The following is a 23,833-nucleotide window of genomic DNA, read 5'->3' on the forward strand; positions in this document are numbered from 1 at the left end:
CAGCTCTTTTGCTTACCATGTTAATCTGGTGTCAGCAGAACGAGGATGGCAGTCTGGCTGGAGCTTTCTGTATGTGTGATGGGGAGAGTATAGGAGATGGGCGGAGAGGCCCAGGCAGCAGTTCTGTACAACCTTGATGTTGTTGTTGAGTACTGTGGCATAGAAATTGGTTCATAGCTGTCTCTCCAGCAGGTTTTCAGAGGCAGTAAATTGCACAGGAGGAAATTGTCTGCCTTTCTCCCACAGAGAAGCTGGTGAATTTGAATCACATACCCTTGGGTTGACAGTGAAATTTGTTATCACGAAGCCACCGGAACTTTCTTGTAGAGCCTTATACCCTATTTACATAATCTAGGATTTATGTGAGGGGGAGTGAAGAAGATGAGGTGGGAAGATTTCTGAGAAAGGAGAGCCATGATTTATTTACATTTTAATAGGACCTCTCTGAGTTCTGGTCCATAGTCCCTAGAGTTGTACTGCTAACACCAAAATTCTAGCCCACCAGCTGCTTTGTATGAGAAAGGGTGACATCCAGCAATGTGATTCACAGCTTCCCAAAACCTGTGGGAAAATCAGTTCTGACTTGGTTCCAAGGAGTTTTCATTAAGAGATGGTTTTATGGAAAAGAGACACAAAGATAGAACCGACTCCAAAACTAATGAGTCATCCAAGGAGAGATGGAAGTGATGTGGGTCAGAGTGACGATGTTGGCTGTGCACTAGATGCATTTTTTTTTCCATTGGTTAACAAATAATCCTTTATTGAAATATTTTCATCTGTAGTTCCTTAGCTAGCTGGGAATTCCACAGCACCACTGTTGATGTCTTCTATGATGTCATGAGGGTGACGGCCATCAACATTGCAGCCCACAGATTGGGCAGTTCCCAGGATCTCTTTAATAGTTCCAGAGAGTTCTCTGGCTAAAGACCGGTGCCGCATCTGCCGGGCAATGCCAACAATCTCATCAAAAGTGATATTTCCACTGTGCTTAATATTTTTCTGCTTCTTTCTGTCTCTGGGTGGTTCCTTTAGGGCTTTGATGATCAGGGCAGAGGCAGAAGGCACCACTTCAGTCTGGGCCTGTCTGTTCTGAACCGTCAGTTTCACTGTAATCCTTAGTCCCTTCCAGTCACCGGTGGGCTTGGCAATGTCATCACCAACCTTTTTTGGAGACAGACCCAGGGGGCCGATCTTGGGGGCCAGAGCGGAAGTGGCACCGACTTCCCCACCGGTACACCTCAGGTACATGACTTTAATCTCGTTGGGGTCGAACTTGGGCGGCATGGCGGAGGCGGCTGGTGTCGGATGAACCCGGATGCGGGACGACCGAAGAAAGTTACACCCAGGCCTCCTCGAGCCGAAAGCCGAAAGCTAGATGCATTTTTAAAGTAGTACCAAGGGAAGGGAGCTCTGGTGGCCTAGTGGCAAGACGCTACATTGCAATCCCAGAGGTACATAGTTCAAATCCACCAGATGCTCTGCTGGAGAAGGAGGGGGCAATCTCCTCCTGTACGAGTCAGATCTGATTTGACGGTACACGTAAAATAATACAATAAAAGTAAAGTAGTACCAAAACGATTTCTTTATGTACTTGATGTAATGTGCTTGAAACCAAGGAGATTTAAGATCAATGCTTGGGTTTACATCTAGTAGATGACAAACAGATCTATTAGGTAATCCTGTGGTTGTTGAGTCCTTTCCAAGTCATATGTGCAAAGCAGAGCTGGCTCCATGAGGTTTTCAATGCTGCAATCTTTTGAAGCAGACCACGGGAACCATCATCTGAGGAGCCTTTTGGTGAGTTCAAACTACCTATCTTTTCCCTGGCTCAACTCATTGCCCTCAAGTTGGTTCTGACTCAAAACTGACCCTCCAGTGAGTTCCCAAAGTTGTTAGTAGCTTAAGAGGAGACTGTCATCAGGTAGATTCGAACTGCTGGAGATGTGCAGTCTTTTTTAGCAGCACTCGGCCTGATAAATAGGCTAAATCATGAAAACTCAGCTTGTAGTAGTTGAGCGCTTAGCCATATGCATTACTTATGTATCCTGGCTTTATATGTTTTAGCCTAAAAGGAAAATATATTCACAATTATCCATGACCCTAGTATTTTACAGAGATTTGGAAAAGTTGCCTCAAAAGTTCTTTGAAACAGTTCATCAATTCCACTCAATTTTTCTTTTCAGCAGAATACCAGATTATTTTCTGCTTAAAATGTGTCAATGCAACTTTTCAACTTTTAAGTCCCCCTTTCACTGAACCTGAAGCCAAGTAGAAATTTAAAGAAATAAAAGTGCAACATTTTATCTTCCCCCTAATTTTTTCTTTTCTCTGTCAACTGCCAACCTGGGACTACTGGCGTTTGAAGTTACGTTCATCTCATCACTGATTTAAATAATGTTATTTGTTACAATTTATAGTTTGCTTTAGAATTAATCTGCCTCTCTCTACACAAAACATATTTCCCCAATTTTTTTCCAAAACATAGTGAGATTTCGAGATACAAGTGTACTTGTTTTGCTAAGTACCCACTACATGCACTGAACTTGAAAGGGATAAAGAAAAAAAGTCTGACTTTATTATTTGAGAGATGATTTAACATAAATACAAGAATGTGAAAGTTGTTACCAGGAAGTTTATGATGAATTATTAGAAAGAAAAAAATATTAATAATAAGTATTAGTAGTAATTCTTATTAATAATATCAAAGTTATTAACATTCCTTATGTGCGAGGACCTGTTCTGACTTAAATCTCCGCAGCCTTCTGTGGAAAGCACATTACCTCCCATTGGCAGATGGGAAACTAAGACACAGGAATGTTCTAGCTAATATTTCTGGAGCCAGGATGTGAGACTTATAGTCCTGAGTGTATGTTCCTAACTAGACTCCTGCCTGGATAGGAAATGACAAGTAGATACTAAAGCTTATAGAAGACAGAGGTGCAGTGACAAACCCTGGAGTTTTTAGTCACAGCTATTTATTAAAGTTAGAATTTGAGACATCTCTATGAGATGAGTGGTCCTAATAGATATGTTTTCCTTAAAATATGAAGCCTTAGTCACCCTATGATAAGAAAACCATTTTAGTGGCCTCCTAGAGTTTTAGATACTATAATTCTGTGGTTTTTCCCTTTGGAGGAAGAAGCAATTTTCTCTTTGTCATTCACTTGCCAGAGGCATAAGGTGATTTTTTTCCCTCCTCACATACTGGTATAACTCAGGCATCTGAAGAACCACATGATGCTGAGTGAATATTAAAAATTCCCTTCTGCAGCATACAAAAAAAATTGCAGTGTGTTTTATTCTTTCCGGTCTTAGCTAAACAAAAATATAAAGCATAACAATACACAGAGAATTAGTTTTGTGTTCTAGATGGTGATGAATAAATAACCAATGTCTCTGGATGTCCTTGCACAATGTATCACAATGTATAACACAACAATTGAACCTCACAAATGCTTTCTTGCAGTTGTTCCTCAGAGGGCTTTTATAAAATTCAGAGTATATTTTTAAAGCCAATGGTTTTCAGTCTTAAAGCTCTTTCTTGACAATAATTAATTGAAAGTACCTGAAATGCTTGATTTTAAGCAAATTTAGGTAATTTTAGCCTTCAATTTAATTCATTTTCCCCAATTTAATTTGTTATTGTATTGTGAAAAAACTTTTTAATATTGTGCTTATGTAATATATTTATTTGATATTATACAATATCAAAAAAAGAACATTTCATTTTTCTTAAAAATATCTTGTGATTGCATTGTGAAGCTTTCTTGTTGAGATTCCATCAAGCATACACTTTGATATTTTAAACAGCCTATTTAAATGAAAATTATTTAGGAACCTTAAGAAATCATGAATTTATGTTAATGAAAGAAAAACAAAAGGGAGAGGAGAATGAATGCACAACTTCAATAAGATAATCAGGTACTAAATTGAATTCATTTAAGTGAATTAAGTAACACATGGGTCTGGATTGTTGTATGTGTGTATTCTCAACAGAGCAATTTTTTTAAAGAACAAGCTAAAAAGCAAGAATGGCATCCACTTCCTAAACAACATGCCTCTGGAAAATCTATGAACTTTGATAAATGACCATAGTCACAGAAAGTCTTCAGGCTTTTTGTTCATAGGGTTGCTATAAATCCTGCTAGTCTCTAAGACAATCAACAGCAACAAGAACAAGAAGTTGCAAATTACCTGCTTGGGTAATTGTCATTCCCTCTTTCTCCTCTTGTTTAATTTCAAATAATTGCTCTTCTTCTTATGAAGGCCAATTTGGATCTCAAATCCTGGTCAACTCTCAATAAATTGAATGCATGTGTGAATGAATGAACTTTTTTGCCTTTGTAATGCAATGTTGTTGTTGTTGCTATGTGCTCTTGAGTCCCCTGCAACCCATAGAGACTCTATGTATAGAAGCTCTGAAGACTACCTGTCCTGAGTCAGTCTCCGTGATTCTGACACATCCAATCCCATTTCCCCAGTTCCTGTATTAATCCATCTCATCTTCCTCTCCTGTGCTGTCCCTCCACCCTTCCAAGCATGATGTCCTTCTCCAACAATCGGCCCCTCCTGGCAATGTGGCCAATGTCTGGGCAACAGAGCTTCAAAATGCTAGCTTCAAGGAGAAACTTGGGTTCACTCTCTCTAGGGAAGATTTATTTGTTTTCTCTGTGGTTCAAGGTATGTTCAGGACTCTTCTCCAGCACCACAACTTGAAGGCATCAATTCTTCTTTTGTCATCTTTAGTCATTTTCCAGATTTCTGATGTATAGCAAGTAATGGCAAAGACCATGGTCTAGATTAGGCACACCATAGTCTCTAGACTGATATTGTTGCTTTTCAGTACTCTGGAGAGATCCCTGACATCACATTTTCCCAATATAATTTTTTTTGTGTTTTTCTTACTGCTGGTGCCAAGAGTTGATTATGGAGCCAAGCAAGCTATAATTGTTAACAACCTCAATGTCTTCTCCATCTATCATGGTGCTGCCAATTGGCCCAGGGGGGAGAATCTTTATTTTCTTGATGTTGAGCTTCAATCCATATTTAAAGCTGCAATCCTTGACCTTCTGCAGCAAGTGCTTCAGGTCCTCCTCAGTTTCAGCAAGGAGATTGTGTCATCTGTATAACACAAGATGCTAACGAGTCTTCCACATTCTTCCTCATAAAGCCCATCAGGGTCCCCAGTGATCTGTTTTGCATACAAATAGAAAAGGTATGGAGACAGGATGCATCCCTGATATACTCCTTTCATAATTTTGAACCATACAGTGTTTCCTTGCTCTGTTCTGAGGACTGCTTCCTGGTCCAAGTGTAGGTTTTGCATAAGCATGATCAAGTGTTTTGAGATTCCCATTTTGCTCAAGGTTAACCACATTTGTTGTGATCCACACAGTCAAATGCCTTTGCATTGTAAATGAAACACAGGTAGATATTCTGGTACTCTGCTTTCTGCCAAGATCCATCTGACATTGGCAATAATGTCTCTAGTGCCATAGCCTCTTCTAAACCCTTCTAGTAGTTCTCTGTCGGTGTATTATTCCAGTCATTTCTGGGTAATCAGTCTTCAGCAGGATTTTATTAGTGTGTGTTATTAGTGATATTGTTTGATAATTTCCACACTCTGGCAGGTCACTTTTTTTTAAATGAGAATAAATATGAATCTCCTTTTCTAGTCAGTTAGCTAGGTAGTTGTCCTTCAGATTTCTTGTTACAACCTAGTGAGCACATCCAGGGCAGCATCTGTTTGTTGGAGTATGTCAATTGGTATTCCATCAACTCTTAGACTCTCATTTTGGAAAAGATACCAAATCTTAGATAGATAGATAGATAGATAGATAGATAGATAGATAGATATAGATATATATAGTATATATTGTTGTTGTTGATTGCCTTCAAGTCAAGCAAGATTCATAGTGACCCTATGAACAAAAAACCCAAAGCCTTTCTGCAACTATGATCATTTATCAAAGTTCATAGAGTTTCCAGAGGCATATTATTTAGGAAGTGGATGCCACTCCTGCTTCCAAATATATAATCTATATATGTACCATATATCTTAATTTCTCTCTATATAATTAATTAATATGTGTATGTGTGATGCCAAAATTCCCACACTCAAAGTAAGGCGACAACTGTCTGCAAGGGTAATTCTGGGTTTGGTTTTCATGGTATAGTAGATTAGACATTTTGCTGCTTACCTAAGGCCAAAGGTTTGAGTTTATCAGCTGCTTCTTGAGAGCACACTTCTATAAAGGTTAACACATCAAAATTCTTATGGAAAAGTTTTATGTTGTCCTATATGATTCTGAAAAGGTTGGAAATGACTCCGTGGAAGTGGGTTAGGTGTTATTTTTCTCGTTATATATCAAGAAGGAAAGTTTTCTTTTAGAGCAAAGATGGCTACTTTTAGGGCTTTTATAAGATCCTTCATATTTGAAGACTTGAGCTCATCCTTTTCTTCGACCACTTTGTCTAATGAGAGTATATGGCCAACAACCAGCTTCCTAGTACCTCTCTGTCTGACAAGATTGTAGAAAAGTATCAGATAGCTAATCACCCAGAACCTTATCTTTCACAAGCATGTGATCCAAAGATGGTTTTATTTTGAGTATTCCATTTCAATTTCAGCAGCAACATTTCAAGTCATTTCATGCCTTGAATTAACAATGTTCTTGTTACTATAGAAGACTTAAAACACCTTTACGACTAGCTAAATATGGAAGGGAATTCAGAAAATTAATCCTTAAGATTTTGTTCCTTTAGAACCCTTCTGAATCCAAGTTATCTTGGTTTGAACTTTTGAAAGAAGCAAACACTGACACTTAAAAATTTCAAGAAGTTTATAAGCGCTGAAGAGACAATTGAAATGAAGGAGGAAGTAAAAGCAGCATTGAAGGCACTGGCAAAAAAATAAGGCCCAGGAATGGATGAGATACCAATTGAGTTGTTTCAATTAACAGATACAACCTTAGATGTGCTTACCAATCTATGGCACAAAATTTGAAGGACAGCTGTCTGATTAATGGATTAGAAGAGGTCTATATTTGTTCTAGTTTTCAAGAAAAGCAATTCAACAGAATATGGAAACTATTGAACAGTATCATTAATATCATATGCAAGCAAAATGCTGCTAAAGATCATTCAATGGTGGCTAGGACAGTACATGGATAGGAAACTGTCAGAAGTGAAGCAGAATTCAGAAGAGGCAGTGGCACCAAGAATATCATTGCTGAAGTGAGATGGATTGTGGCTGAAAGTAAAGGATACCAGAAGAATATCTGTTTATGCTTTATTGACTATACAATGGCATATTACTGTATGGATCACAAGTTATAGTTAACATTGAGAAGAATGGGAATTCCAGAGCACTTTATTGTTCTCATACAGAACCTATACATAGACCAAGAGGCTGATGTGTGAACAGAGCAAGGGAACACTACATGTTTAAAATTAAGGAGTACATCAAGGTTGTATTCTCTCTCCATACTTATTCAATCTGTATGCTAAGCAAATTATTTGAGAAGCTGGACTCTATGCAGAGGAATGTAGCATCAGGATCAGAAAGAGATTAATCAGTAACCTGCTTTATGTAGATGGCACAACCTTGCTTGCCAAAAGTGAAAATGATTTGAAGCATTTATTGCAGATCAAGGAATGCAGCCTTCAATATGGATTGTATCTCAGTGTCAAGAAAACAAAGATTCTTACCACTGGACTGAAAGGCAACATCATGGTGGATAGAGAAATGATTAAAACTGTCAACAACTTCAGCTTACTTAGATCCACAATTAACACTCTTGGTACCAGCAGTCAGGAAATAGTAGATATATTACACTAGTGAAAACAGAAATTAAGGATCTCTCCAAATTATTGAGGAGTAATGATATCAGTTTGAGGGCTATGGTGCATCTGATACAGACCATGGTCTTTCTAATTACTTACAATACATCTGAGAGCTAGACAATATATAAGGATGACAGAAGAATTGATGCTTTTGAGCTGTGGTGTTGAAGAAGAGCACCAAACATCCCATGGATGACCAAGAGAATGAACATGTATGTCTTGGAGTGGGTGAAGCCAGAATGTTCTTTTGAGGCAAGGATAATCAGGCTTCATCTCACACACATCAGGCATGTTGCTAGAAGGGTTTTATCTTGGAGATGGACATGAGGGTAGAAAGGTTGGAGGGTAAGCCTAGAAGAGGAAGACCCACAATCAGGTGGATTGATAGGATGACTGCTGCAATGGGTTCTACTGTGTCTGGAATTGTGAAGATGGCACAGGAGAGAACTGGGTTCATATTTGTTGTTGATAGGGTTGCTATGAATAATACTGGACTAGATGACACCTAACAACAAAAACAACAAGAGAGATGCGGAACCAGTTAGATGTATGTGTGCTTTTATTTACACACACACACACACACACACACACACAGGAATACCAAAAATCACTAAGGAGCAATGATTTTGTAAAATGGTATGTATCATGGAAGAGTCTAGAAAGCATTATGCTGAGTGAAATAACTCAGTCTCATAAAGATAAATGTTCCATAAGACCATCATTGTAAAAATAGATGAATAACTGAGCAAGATACGTATAAATTTTCAAAATGAAAAGTGGAAAAGAAGAAGGGTGAATCACTAGAATAGGTTAGTGAGTGATGGAATGGTGATGCAGGAAGAAAGATTTGATGGGGACTTGTGTACCAGGGAAGGAGTGTTTCTTTTACATTTGAAAGAGAGGAGCAAATTGGGGGGCGGGGGGAGGGATGGGCAGGGAGAGAAGTGCAGCAATGAATGAATGGAAATCCAAAATCTCTGCAAATGCTCATTAAAATTATTTTTAAAAAAGTATATGAGAAAGAGTAAAAAAAAAAGTAAAGGATAATATTTGGCATATTGTTGTTGTTATCTGCCATCAAGTCACCTGTGATCTAGTGTGACCCTAGGTAGAACAGCTCTGAAGTCTATCCTGTCCTGAGACAGTCTCACTAATTTCAGCACCATTGCCCAGCCTCATTGTCCCAGTCACTGTATCAATCCATCTCACCCAGGGTCTTACTCTCCTGTGCTGTCCCTCCACCCTTCCGAGCATGATGTCCTTCACCAAGGATGGATCAATCTCTCCTGGCCACATAGATCAATGTAATTGTATAAAATACAATTCATGTGAATAATTGTGTGCAAACCAATAAAATAAGTCAAAAAGGATAAAAACCTCTTATTCTTTTTCTCTCTAAATATATGTTTATTGGCTACAAACTATACCTGTAAATAAACTCTCATTCTTGCAAAGAAGTGTCTTGTTTGGATGTTTTTCTTGGTAAATGTAAAGTAATTGTAGGTATTGAATATGAGAGAAAGTATTTCAGTGGAAAGAATTACTACCACAGTGCTGAGTAATACACACAAGCACACTACTTTCACCATCATACTTGAAGAAGGAGGTATCATATATATTTTTGTGTTCATAGTAGACTAAATTCTGCCATCACTAGGTGAGAAAGAAATGAGAGCTGAAGGTTGAGATTGGACTGAAAATGTCAGTTTTATTAATAATACACAAACCTTAGTTGTTTCTAGTGATTAAAAGGAAGAGCAAACTTGTGAGCTTTCCCTGGAAGTACAATACGAAAAAGAAAACCCAAACGAAGAAGCAGTTGCATTGAGCTGTAGGATTGTATACTTCATAGGATTTTCATGAATGTGACCTTCAGAAGCCAATTGCCAGGCCTTGGTTCAAGGAGACTTTTCTTAGATTTAAGCCATTACTTTTTGCTTGTGTCAGGTATTTAATTGGTTGCCCCACCTGTGTCACTAGAATGGACATTGGGCTCCAATAAAATCTATCTGTGTAATGATAAATCATCCAGGAACAGGGACCAAGTAAGCATCATCAGTATTCACTTGAAGAGTAAATTAGTCTTTTCAATGAATTCTTCAAGTGAGAGCCACAGCAATGGAATGGTGATTGTTTCTGAAAAATCACACTAATGCCCTGAGACAAAGAGTTTCATGGACTTAACAGAAATCAAACTCAAGATAATTACTGTCAGGTTGATTCTAATTCCTTCTCTGGTTTCTGAGACTATATTTTTTTTTTCATAAAAAATTAATTTTAATGAAAGTTTAGAGAGACTTAGGGTTTCCAGTATTCATGATTGCACTTTTCTCCCTACCCACCCTCTTGCCCCAATTCACTCTTCTTCTTGAAAAGAAAAAGAGCCCGGCCATCATTCTTCTGAAGAGTCACTGTATAGATTAAAATAATTTTAGATGCATCCTAACACAACATGATATAGATTGAAATCATAAGCTGCTAATGGAAAGATTAGAGATTGGAACCCACTAGAAAAATGTGGCAGTCTGGTTCCATAGTGTTACAGTTTCCATAGTATTACAGTTTTGTAAGGCCTATGAGGCAATTCTACCCTTTCCTACAGGGTCTTTTTGAATCAGAATCAGCTGAATGGCAGCAGGTCATAATATCTAATACATTTTAAAAATAAATTAAAACTCAGCTTATCTAACAGTTTGTAGTATTTATATTATTCTATGAGTCATTTCCCATCCCTCCTCATTCCAGGTGCTTTACACTTCATCAATCCTTCTCTGTAGCTTGTTACACTTAGTTTTAGTCCCAGAAAACTCTGTAATTCCCCGAGTCAATTGAGCTTATAAATTATGAGGATATTTTATTGTGGTTGCAGAAGGCACGTCGATATATTAATGACTTACTAAGTCACTATTACATAATACTTGCTAGGGTGCCCTTGGAGCTCTAAGGTCTTGCAAAATGCCACTTTTAAAGATCTTGCCTCCCTCTCAGGAGTATGAAGAATGGAGTCTGGCCCTGCCACTGCTCACCCTATTGCTTCGGTAGGTAACTGCTTAATAAAATCTATATTACCATCATAGAGTTGCCAGCTTCCTTTGATCTGCCAGCACCCTAGGGAAAATTTCAAATTACTCGTCTGTGATTTTAGCCTCAAAACAATCACTAACCCTTTATTTTGCAAGTCTATCTTTCTCCAGTGACTGGCCTCTCATGAAAATATGGCCAAAGTGTCTAAAATAAAGTCACTCTACAAAGATACATTCTGGCTATATACTTTTTCCAAAATAGATTTTATTTTTCTTCTAGCAATCCATAATAAATTTAATATTATTTGCCGACACCATACTTGAAAGGCACCAATTCTTCTTTGATCTTCCTTATTCAATGTTCAACTTTCACATCCATATAATGTAACAGAAAATATCATGCCATGAATGAGGAATATTCTAGCCCTCAAATTAACGTCCTTGTACCCCTTGCCCCTTTTAAAGAATTGTTATATAAGTGAAGGTTTTACAAAAAACATTGGTGGTTTTAGCTCATTCATGCATATTTATTCCATAACAATTATAATAAACATAGTGTATGATGTATTCCTTATTGTCCTTTGTTTGATGCATTCTAGTAAATGTTCCTTGTCTATCAATTTTGCATAGATTTATCAAGTTGAATAAAATATCTGATTTCTTGCTTCCTGCGTCTATGGGCATCGACTATGAATATCAGTAAAATTAATCCTTGACAGTTTTCATCTTTACACCTCAAAATTGAGAAAACAAAAATCCTCATGACTGACTACAGGACTACACTATGATAAATGGAGAAAAGGTTGAAGATGTTAGATTCAGATAATGCTATGATAAATAAGAATTTGAAAAATTATGCAGACATTTTTGTGCATACTGATTGAAATAAAACATCAGGTTTATTTCTTCTTCACCCATCAGGAATATATTTACAAAGTATCAACTGCAGATATTTGCTTAGATGTCTTGAAATGTTTGCATATTTAGATATATTGAAAAATCGTATATCTAAATTGTTATACTAAGCTTTATAAAAATCCATTAGATTTAAAATATGACCTTAAATTTATCCTATCTGAATTTAAAAACATCTCAATAACAGGATTGAGACATTGAACATTAGTGATCGAAGACAAGATCTGCTGTGGAATGACATAAAGGATATCATTCAGGAAGAAAGCAAAAAGTCATTTAAAAGACAGAGAAGGAGGAAAAAAGAATATGGATTTCAGGAGAGACTGAAAATGGTATTAAAATCCCGAAATGCCAAAACAAAGGGAAGGATGATGAAATAAAAGAGTTGAACAGGGGAGAGAATAGTCTAAAAGTATTATATTTTAGGGCATTATTTTTATCGTAGGAGTATGCAATGAGGGTTGTAGAGTGGATTATATTTGGGGCTAGGGGGTGGGGTTTGGGGAGGTGCGGGGTGGGGGGATTGTGTACCAATGAGGGAGTTTTTCTTTCGCGTTTCAAGGAGAGGAGCAAATGGGGGGAGGGGGAGGGGTTTGTGCGGGGAGAAGGGTGCAACAATGAATGAATGGAATCCCAAAATCTCTGTAGATGTTCATTGAAATGAAAAATAAAACAACCTAAATTTAAAAAAAAAGAGTTGAACAGAAGATTTCAAAAGGCCTCTGGAGAAGTCAAAAGTATGTGCAAAAAGCTGGAGTCAATATCAGAAAAGAAAACTCACTCTCAATTTTCAAGCTGAGAAAATTGAAATTCAAAATTCAACTCAAGATATGAACTCAAGATATTTGGGAAAAATCTTGAATGATCCAAGAAACAGCAAAAGAAGATAGAAGGAATACACAGAGTCAAGGCATCAAAATGATTTGGCTGACACAGAATAAGTGCAGGAAATAGCATGTGATCAAGAACCAAGTCCAATGCTCTGAAGGCATTGATAAAAAATAAGGCCCCAGGAGTTGATGGAATACAAATTGACATTATCCAAATAACAGATGCAGCCCTGAGCTTTCAGATGGTGCCAATAAATGTGGAGGACAGCTATCTTGAGAACTAACTGGAAGAGATCCATATTTGTTCTCATTCTCAAAATAAAGATGATCCAATGGAATGTGGAAATTATCAAACAATATCTATCATTAATATTACATGCAAGAAAAACCTTACTGAAGATCTTCCAAAAATGTCACAAATAGTACATTAACAGAGAACTGCCAGAAATACAAGCCAAATTTGGAAGAGGCTGTGCAACTAGAGATCAGTGCTAAGCAGAGTGTACCACAAGGATGTCTATGTTTTACTGGCAATGAATAAATTATATTTGATTGTGTAAATTATAACTAACATAGAGAAGAATTGGAATCCCAGAACACTTGTGCTCATGTAACACTTACATCTAGTCTAATAAGCTGCTGTCTGAACAGATCATGGGAACCATACATGATACAAAATAAAAAAATGAATGTATTAGAGATATATCCTTTCCCAATAGAGTTCTAGTCTATATGCTAAACAAATCGTTCAAGAAGCTGGAAGAAGAGTGTAATATCAAGTTCGGAGGAAAGCTTATCAACAAATTCCATTTTGTTGATGATACAACCTTGCTCCCTGAAAATGAGGAAAATTTGAAGTTCTTGCCACAGAAGGTCAAGCACTATAGCCTTCAGTATGTATTGCATCACAATGTCAAGGAAACAAAGTCCTCACCATCAGGTCAACAAGCAGCAACATGATAGATGGAGAAAATATTGACGTTGTCAGTAATTTCTTCTTACTTGATCCACAATCAACACCCTTGGTGCCTGAAGTCAGGAAATCCAAAGATAAGTTGCAATGGGAAAAATCTGCTGTCAAGGACCTTACCAGAGTGGTAAAGAACATCAATTTCAGCCTAAACACGAAGGTGCACCTGATCTAAGACATAATCTTTTTAATTGCTTGCTTTGCCTCGGAAAGCTAGACATTGACTACAGATGATAGACGATAAGTTGATACCTCTGAGTTGTGTTGCTAGAGAAGAATATGGAATATCACATTGAATACAAAAACAATATAGTGGTCTGTCTTAGAGAAAGGGATACCAGGGTTCTTTGGAAGCAAATGCAGTATAACACTTTCTCACTTATTTAGGGCATGTTGTCAGGAATGGCCAGTCTTTGGAAAAACATATCATGCTAGGAAAGGTGTGGGGTCAGAACAAGATAGGAAGAATTTCTGCAAGACGGATTGACATGGTAGCTCTAACGATGGGATTGAATATGTCAGAAACGGCTCAGGATAGGGAGAATTTCATAGACATGTTCACAGGGTCACTATGAAGTATAGTCTACTCAAGGACACATAGCACCAATAAACTTTATAATACATTATTTCACTTAAACCACTTTTTTGGGTATATTATAGGTCATTATGATTATCATAAGAGTCTGGAATGAAGGTTTCAGAGTGGAGTATACTCGGGATGGGGGTATGGGGTGTGCGGGGAGATTGTATACCAATGAAGGAATTTTTTTTTCAAAGAGAAGAGTGAACTGGGGGTAGGGGTATAGGGAGAAAAGTACAGCAATGAATGAATGGAAATCCAAAATCTCTGTAAATGTTCATTATAATTAATAATGAAAAAAGCAGATTTATTTTATTCAGAATGAAATTAAACTGATACATTAAAGAAACAATATTGTTTTTTGTTTTGATCTTGAGAAAATATGTTTTAATAGGCATTTTATAATATTATTAAACAAGAAAATTCAAAAGTTAAGTAGGTAATTCTATCTTTGGAATTTTTTTTCTTAATATACTCCAAATAATCTAAACACTAATTGTTAATTGTAACACAATCTAATTAATGTGACTTTTAAATGACTCTAAGATCAATTTGCAGAATTTAATTGAGTTGTACTGTCCTGTAGAGGGTGAAACCAGGCTTCTCTTTGGAGGCAAGGATTTTGAAGTTCCTTTTGACATACTTTGGGTAGGTTGCAAGGAGGGACCAGTCCTTGGAGAAGGACATCATTCGTACTTGGGAGGGTGGATAGCTGAAGAGAGGAAGACCCTGGATGAGATGAATTGGCTATGTGAGTGAGGTAATGGGGTAAGTGTGTCAAATACAACGGCTTAAGATAGTCAGGTTCAGAGCTATTGTACATAGGGTCACTATGAGTCATAAGTGACTCAATGGCACAAGCCACAACAACAAATAATAATAATTACATGAATCAACAGTATAAATACATTAACAATCTTTTGTTGTTGTTGACTTTGAGTCGAGCATGACTCATAGTAACCCTATGAACAAAAGGCCTGAAGCCTCTCTACAACTATCGATATTTATCAAAGTTTATAGAGTTTACGGAGGCAAGTTGTTTAGAAAGTAGATTCCACTCCTGCTTCCAAACCTACCTTAGAATGTTATTGGTTGAGTCATCTGTGATGCATAGTGACCCTATGTACAGAAGCTCTAAACCCTTCCCTGTCCTGAACCAGTCTCCCTAACTGCAACACACCAACCCCCATTGTCCCAGTTCCTGTAGCAATCTATCACATCTGGAGTCTCCCTCTCCTGTGCTATCTGTCCACCCTTCAAAACATGATGTCCTTCTCCAAGGACTGATCTCTCCTGGCCAAATTAAGTGAGGCAGAGCTTAAAAATCCTAGCCTCCAAGGAAAGACTTGCTTTCACCCTCTTCAAGACAGATTAGTTTTCTCGGCAGTCCAGGGTATGTTCAAGACTCTACTCCAGCACCAGAACACGAAGGCATCTATTTTTCTGTAATCCTAAGTCGTTCTGATTTTCTGAAGCATAATAAATAATTGAGAAAACCATGGCCTGCATTAGGCACGCCTTTGTATCTAGACTGACATCATTGCTCTTCCGCCCTCTGGAGAGGTCCATGACAGCAGATTTTCCCAACGCAGTTCGTCTCTTGATTTCCTGACTGCTGGTGTTAAGAGTGTTGATTGTGGATCCGAGCAAGCTAACAACCTCAATCTCTTCTCTATCTAGTATGGTGTTGCCAATTGGCCCAGTGGGTGAGAATCTTTGTTTTCTTGATATTGAACTTCAATCCATATTAAAGACTACATTCATTGAACTTTTGCAGCAAGTGCCTCAGGTTTTCTTCAGTGTCAGCAAGCGAGGTTATGTCATCTGCAGATCATAAGTTGTAATGAGTCTTCCTCCAGTTTGATGCCACACTCCTCCTCATAAAGCCCTGCTTCCCGAGTGATCTGTTCTGTATACAAATTGAAAAGGTATGGGGACAGGATGCATCCCTGACACATTCCATTCTTGATTTTGACCTCTATTCTGAGGACTGATTCTTGGTCCAAGTTTAGGTTTTGTATAAGCACGATCAAGATTTTATAACCTATGCCATTTGAAAGAAATTCTTAAATTTATTTATTAAAGATTAGATTACTTCTTTAATTTTCTGTTTTTGAGGGATCAAACCTATACAAATTTTCTTATGCTAAATGCATAAGCTTTGTGGTGAGAATATTTTGGAGCCTTGTGCATAGCTGACCGGCAATACAAAAACAGAAAAATATTCTGGAATTTCACATAGTTAAAGATTTCCCTTTTTTCCTAGGGAGTTCTCCATTTACAAATTACTTAGCAGGCAGAACTGATGAATGACTGTAGCCTAACTCTCAGCAAAATCTAAACCTGCAATTATATCCATAATCATGAGTCATGATCCTTTCTTAGACATAAAAGTGGGTGAATAGTATGCTTCACTATATTTTCTTCTTCATTCTTTTCTTTATTCGTCTTTTCTCTCAGTACCTTATTTCTTTCAAATGTTTCACACCAACTTTCCACATGTCAATGATTTGGAAAGATATCTTGGAGTATTTTTAAAGTATTGCAGTGACACAGATGTATTATAAAAACCATTTTTAATGGATCTATCCTTTTGGAGCATAATGTGTTAATAAAACATGTGTAGAAATATCCTCTCTCAGGCCTACATATATTTATGAGTATAATCTTATTCTCCTTCCCATACCTGTTTAGCTTGTAGATATACAGATGTATCCACTTTTTTGGTGTGCTTACTACTCTTTGTGATTTTGTGGTTATTTTTATTATAAGTTTGCCTACATTATAGTATTTAAGTCTGTTGCTTTAGCTTTTTACTTCTTCCTGAACTTACTTTTTGTTTTAATTACTTTTCTTTGCTGATCTCCTTATTTTAAATTGACTTTTTCTTCACATAAGTTAATAATCACTCATAGAGTAGGAACCATTTCATAGCTGACCCTCCAATGGGTTTTCAAGGAAATGTGGGAAATATAGCTCATCTTTCTTCTGTGGAGCTGCTGGTGGATTTGAACCATCAGAGACGTATATCCTTTAGGCTGGCACTGCAGCTCACTAGAGACTATACCATGAGAACTCCCTCAAGTTAATACATATCTGCCCTGTAGTTATAGTCAGTGATTTACTTCTTAGGTCTTCCCACTCTTGGAAACCAACAAAGGGTGTGTGTGTGTGTGTGTGTGTGTGAGAGAGAGAGAGAGAGAGAGAGATAGATTTTCTTTGTATTATTATTATTTTATACTGGTTTACTTATAAATTTTGTATACATTGTTTTTCAAACTGTTTCTTTCCCCTTTCTTTTACCCACCCCTCCCTCCAGTCATCAAATTGTACAATCCTATGATAAAACAACCCCTTACCCCTGCCCATCTCACCCCTCTGCTCCCCTTTTTATGACAGACTGCATGACACCTTATAATATGTGTGAAGTTGGAGTAATTAATTTAAGCAATCACAAAAGGACGAATAGAAAAAGTTAAGACATTGTATTATGTTACTAAAAATGAATTCAGTAAGTTAATAACTGTATTTATATTCTTTAGTATGTAAGTAGTACTAAATTAATGATTAATACACTAAGGTCTTAAATGTTCCCTAAGCTTGTAAATAGATTTTTCACATAAGAATTATAGGACCGATGAGGGCAAGAGTGAAATATTAATGGCAAAGGGTTACATAAAACATGAGTATTATGTTAAAATTAAACAATGTCATGCAATGAAATAAAAAAGGCAATTACCAGCTGGTATCTAATACCCTAGAAACACTTTTGTGCAATAATTTAAATACAAAAGCCAGTCATTCCTATTTTATTGGGTAAAGGAAGCCATAATGTAGATTTTAATGGGGGCATTCAGAGTTACTGCTGTTATCCATAATTCTTCAATCCTTTTCAACTGTTGCCAACTAATGTAAATTGTTTTTCTTACACTAATTTATGCCTTAATCATAGTAATTATAGCAGGATGAGTTCTATTTGACAAATCAGTTGATCACTTTTAGCCTGATACTGTTGAATTATAGCTGTCAGAATGCACCCCTGGGCTCTGAAAGTGTCTGTCACTATCCCTTCAGAGAGACCAATTTTATTAACATAGCAGAAGTTATGGATGTTTTGACTTTTCAAAGTGATTCCTTTAAGAGTGTGTGCTGATACTAGTTCTAATACATTTATCAATCATTCCTCAAAAATATTTTGTGACTTTTCTTTAAGAATAAATCTTGCTATAGATTTTATTTTAAATGATAGAATCTCATTAATAGAAGCTATTCTTTGTGGATCATATTTGGAAATAGTGTGCCAGACACCAAGATGGTGGAATATCTATCTGTCTGTCCATCCATCCATCCATCCATCCATCCATCCATCCATCCATCCATCCAATTATCTATCTATCTATCTATCTATCTATCTATCTATCTATCTATCTATCTATCTATCTATCTTAAACAGTTAAAGACATGATTGTTATTATTAATTGCCGTCGAGTTGAATACGACTCATAGCAACCCTATGAACAAAAGATCTGAAGGCCTTCTATAACTATTGTCATTTATCAAAGTTCATAGAAGTTCCAGAACATGTTGCTTAGGAAGTATTTACCACTCTTTGACAGCTCAAACCCTTAGAAAAGAGGTCTTTTGATCTGCTTCTGAAAACTCACCACCTTGAAAACCTTGTGTTCGACTGTTTGCATTACCATGAATCAAATAAATTTCCTTTAAATATGGCTGACTCTGAGAAGAATGGGAATCCCAGAACACTTGATAGTTCTAATGTGAAACCTATACTTGGACCAGGAGGCAGTCATAAGAACAGAGCAAGGGAACACAGCATGGTTCAAAATTGGGAAGGGCGTACGCCAGCAATGCATCCTATCTCCATACCTTTTCAACCTATATGCAGAACAGATTATCTGGGAGGCTGGGCTCTATGAGGAGAAATGTGGGGTCAAGATTGGGGGATGGTTTATCAACAATCTGCGTTATGAGATGACACAACCCTGCTTGCTGAAACTGAAGAGGACCTGAAGCACCTGCTGCAGAGAGTCAAGGACTGCAGCCTCCAGTATGGATTGAGGCTCAATGTCAAGGAGACAAATATTCTCACCACTGGACCAATTGGCAGCATCAGGATGGATGGTGAAGAGACTGAGATTGTTCATAGCTTTAGTTTGCTTGGCTCCATAGTCAACACTCTTGGCACCAGTAGCCAGGAAATTAAAAGGTGCATTGCCATGGGAAAGTCTGCTGTTAGGGACCTCTCCAAAGTACCGAAGAGCAGTGGTGTCTCTCTGGAGACTAAGGTGCATTTGATACAGGCCATGGTCTTTGTGATCACTTGTTATGCATCAGAGAGTTGGACAATGACCAAGGAGGATAGAAGGAGAATTAATGCCTTTGAGCTGTGGTGCTGGAGAAGAGTATTGAGAATACCATGGACTGCTAGGAAAACAAAAAGATTCATCCTGGAAAGGGTTAAACTGGGTGGCTCCTCGAAGGCAAGGATTCTGAGTCTCCTTCTAACATACTTTGGACATGTTGTGAGGGAGAGACTGGTCCTTGGAGAAGGTCATCATGCTTGGGAGGGTGGAGGGACCACGCAGGAGGGAAAGGCCCTCTATGAGGTGGATTGATTTAGTGACTGGGATAATTGGGATGGGAGTGTCGGAGACAGTGCGATTGGCACTGGACAGAGCAGAGTTTAGGGCTGTTGTACATAGGGTTGCTATGAGTCGCAAGCGACTCGATGGCACATACCAACAACAACAACATATATAAATATATTATTTTCCCCTCACACATCATGAGTACTTACACACATGTATAGTACACACATGTATAGGTCCCAGGATATACTATGTGAATAAATAATGAAATTAAGTCCTAATTCTTTAAATAAAGAAATCAAGATTCTCATAAACATACAGCATATTTTTTGTTACAGTTTTTAAAAAAAAATTATACTTGGATAGGTCAGCAAAAGAGAGATAGACTTTCAGATCAGATGGCTTGACACAATGACTGCTTCATTTGACCCAGGAATGTCAGAGATTGTAAGGATGGCATAGGATAGAACAAGGTTCATATCTGTTATTAATAGGGCTACTATGAGTAATGCTTGACTCGAGGGCAGCTAACAAGAATTTCTTATATGTGTGTTGACTATGGATTGTAGAAAAAATCATTGACAGCTTCAATCTTTTCTTTATTTTCTATGATGTTATCTATTTGTCCAGTTGTAAGGATTTTAGATATATTTGCAAAAGAGAAAGGAAAGTTCTTATGTCCTTTACGCAGTGTTCACAAAGGCGAATAGTTTATTAAAACAAAGTACAAGTATCAAAACCAGGCAATTAACACTGCTGCAATATTATTAGCTCATCTACATCCCTTAGACACAGTTTTAAAATTGTCTCCATTTTCTAGTCCATCACCCTGCATTGTATTTCATTTTCATGTTTCCTAAATCACCCCATATCTGGAATCGCTCCTCCGTCTTTCTTTGTTCCCTATTACCTAATCATACTTCAAGAAAATTAGAAATTATTTATAGAAAATCTTCCAGTTTAAAATCATCTGGTTAGCTATATTATTAAATTCAGTTTGTGCATTTTTTGCGAGAACATCACACAGGTAATACGATGTCCTTACTGTATCACATCAGGAGGTATATAATATTGACAAGAGTCATTCAAGTTATATTGACTTAGTTAAAATGTGGTCTAACCGGTATCTTTATAGACACCTACTTTTTTTCCTTTGCACTTAATAATTATCTTGTTGAGTGAGGCAATACTTTGAGCTAGCAAAATCTCTTTTTTTTATCATACTTTTTCTAAAAAATCTTAACGTCATGCCTGTAGTAATTTATAATATAGTATTTGTCATTGTTTTTATTTCCATTATTCTTTTTACATTTATTAATTGATAATTTGTTGTTGTGGTATTATGTGCTGCCAAGTCCCTTGTGACTCATAGCGACCTTATGTACAACAGCCCTAAACTCTGCTCTGTCCTGTGCCAATCTCACTGTCTCTGACACACCCATCCCGATTACCCCAGTCACTGAATCAATCCACCTCCTAGAGGGCCTTCCCTTCCTGCATCTGCCATTCACCTTCCCAAGCATGATGTCCTTCTCCAAGGACCGGTCTCTCCTTACAACATGACCAAAGTATGTCAGACGGAGCCTCAGAATCCTTTACAATAAGGAAAAGCTGTACATTTTCATTCACTCACATCATTTATTAGGTTATTCAGTGTTATAAATGTCAGTATGAAACATGAAATATTTATTTTATTATATGATTTACAAAGTTATACTATTATTTTATTGTTGTTTAATCATTCAAGATTCGATAATTGAAAACAAAATCATTCAAGGTTTGGTAAAAGAAAACTCAAGTTTATTTTTTGTTTCTTTTCTACAAGTTTTCATCATTTTTTTGAACACCTGATACCTATTATAAAATATACAACATCATATTGTCAAATGTTTCTCCAGAGCCTGTTCATTTTATTCAAGAGTGATAATTTGGAAATCAAAATATGAGCCTTTATTATGTTTATTATCACTTTGCTGTCATTGTTTTAATTTTTTTCAGTTGATAGACAGTTATCTATAACAATAGCTGCATTGATTTCTGTCTTTCTGCATATATAAGTTAAACACCAAGACAATATGCAAGTCCCTCAAACTCAATCCAACATCACAAGATTTATACTATCCTTTCTCTGTACTTACAACATCTATTTCCTAACGTAAGAAAGAAGTCTAGCTAATATTTGTGGTCATAAATTTGTTTGTTCAATCACAAAATTTTAGTTCTCAAATTCTTAGCTAAACTTCTATGAAAAAGAGATTTACTAACTAGAACAGAACAGAATAGAATAATTTCTGTATTAGCCATTTTGGTTTTAGTCCAAATACTATTTTTTACTGTTGATGTTGTGTGGGAATGAGTAAATTCTGACTCTGTCTTAATAGTCCAGAACTGCCACATAGAATTTTCCAAATGAGAAATTATTTATAGAATACCTTCCTGTTTAAAATTGTCTGGTTAACTGTATGATAAAATTCATTTTATGCATTTTTTGCAAGAATATCACACAAGTAATATGATGTTCTTATTGTATCACATCAGGAGGTATATGATATTGACAAGCCATTGAAGTGTTACTGACTTTTTAAAAAAATATGTTCTAATCAGTGTCTTTATAGACACTTACTTTTTTCCCTTGCACCTAATTATCTTGTGGACTGATGCAATACTTTCAGCCTGGAAATACCTTTTTACTCATCATACTTTTCCTCAGAAATCTTAACATCTTGCTTGTAGTAATTTATAGTGAAATAATAGTTGTCATTTCTTGTTGTTTTTTTGAATTTTGATTTCACAGAACTGTTGGTGGGTTTGGATCACTGACTTTTCAGTTAAGAGTATAACCGTTGTGACTACCACCAAGGTTTCTTCTTTCACTGATAAAAAACAAACCCCAAACAAATCAATTGATTTAAGTAGGGCGCAGTGGAACTACTGTGTGGGGTTTCCAAGGCTAAAATTTTTAGAGAATCAGACTGCAGCATCCTTCTCATGCCCAGGAGCTGGTAGGTTAACAGCCAAGCACTAACCACTATACCATCAGGATTCATCGTTCCTTTGCTATTTTATATTTTTTCTTCCCCAAATCCTTTTGTATGGCCATTTTATTCCTTTTTTGTAAAAAAAAATACAATTAGGCTTCTTTATTTCTATTTGTATTGTATCTTAGTTGATTTTTATTATATATACATATATATATTATTGTACTATATATATATATATAAAATCTCCTTGTATCATTGTATCATGTTATTAAAAGTTAGGGCAAAGGAAGTGCCAGAGATATGTCACTTTCTTTTGTACTACCTGTTCATTTTATCATTTCCACGCTATTCCATCACCACTCATACCTTGAAAGGCAAGTTATCTTATTTATTTCAGACTTATCTTTATGCCTTTTGTGTATTTTTTCTTTTATATTTATTACCTTCCACAATCTTCTTTGTATTACTGGATTTATGCCTGGAGTCCCTGGTGTTATCAATCTCTGTATATCAATGCAAAATACAAACTAGAATAACAAATTGAAAGTCAGAAATAAACGATTTGGTTGACATTGCCTTGAGGCTGATAACTATTTTAATAAGAATACAGAAGTTTGTATTTATCGAAAAGAACCATAAGAAGAATTTCTTAAAATGATATACATACAATTCAAAGAAGGAGAAATAGGAAAAAACAAATGCAAATCAGGACATGTCATATGTTATAAAGGATACTTTGGTATTTATTATCCTTTAATTTTTTTACTCTCTCATCCTTATTGTCTTGACCTACTACTTAAAATAATCATAAATAATTGTGTGATTCTTGAGGCATCAAAAGAATAAAGTGTTCAGGCAAAAATAACATTAAAATTAATGGTGTCATTTACTAAAATTCAGATTCCTTTCTCATTTCTGTAAAAGAGAGCACAGTGTGAAGGACTTAATCTAGAATGTTTCTATGAGGAAGAAAAAGAAACTCTTTTCTCATGGAAAATTATTTTAACATGGCACTTCATGATAGATCATTTTAACCTGGGTAGGATGACAGGATATGAGGAATAGAGTTGATTTTACCTC

At 36.5% G+C, this 23,833-nt stretch overlaps 1 protein-coding gene across 1 annotated transcript in view; it reads right to left on the reverse strand.

Moving 5' to 3' along the window:
- Window positions 1–786: 786 nt before the first annotated feature.
- The window catches only part of LOC102850229 (60S ribosomal protein L12-like), a 61,230-nt gene continuing 38,183 nt past the window's right edge, over window positions 787–23,833 (reverse strand). Inside the window, exon 2 of the mRNA XM_006882122.1 lies at window positions 787–1,371. Within this exon, the coding sequence (XP_006882184.1) occupies window positions 787–1,371 (585 nt within the window). The remainder of the gene's footprint in view (window positions 1,372–23,833) is intronic.

This window comes from Elephantulus edwardii, unplaced genomic scaffold (assembly GCF_000299155.1).
Source record: "Elephantulus edwardii isolate Elephantulus edwardi_28Jun2011 unplaced genomic scaffold, EleEdw1.0 scaffold00017, whole genome shotgun sequence".
Classification (NCBI taxonomy): Eukaryota; Metazoa; Chordata; class Mammalia; order Macroscelidea; family Macroscelididae; genus Elephantulus; species Elephantulus edwardii.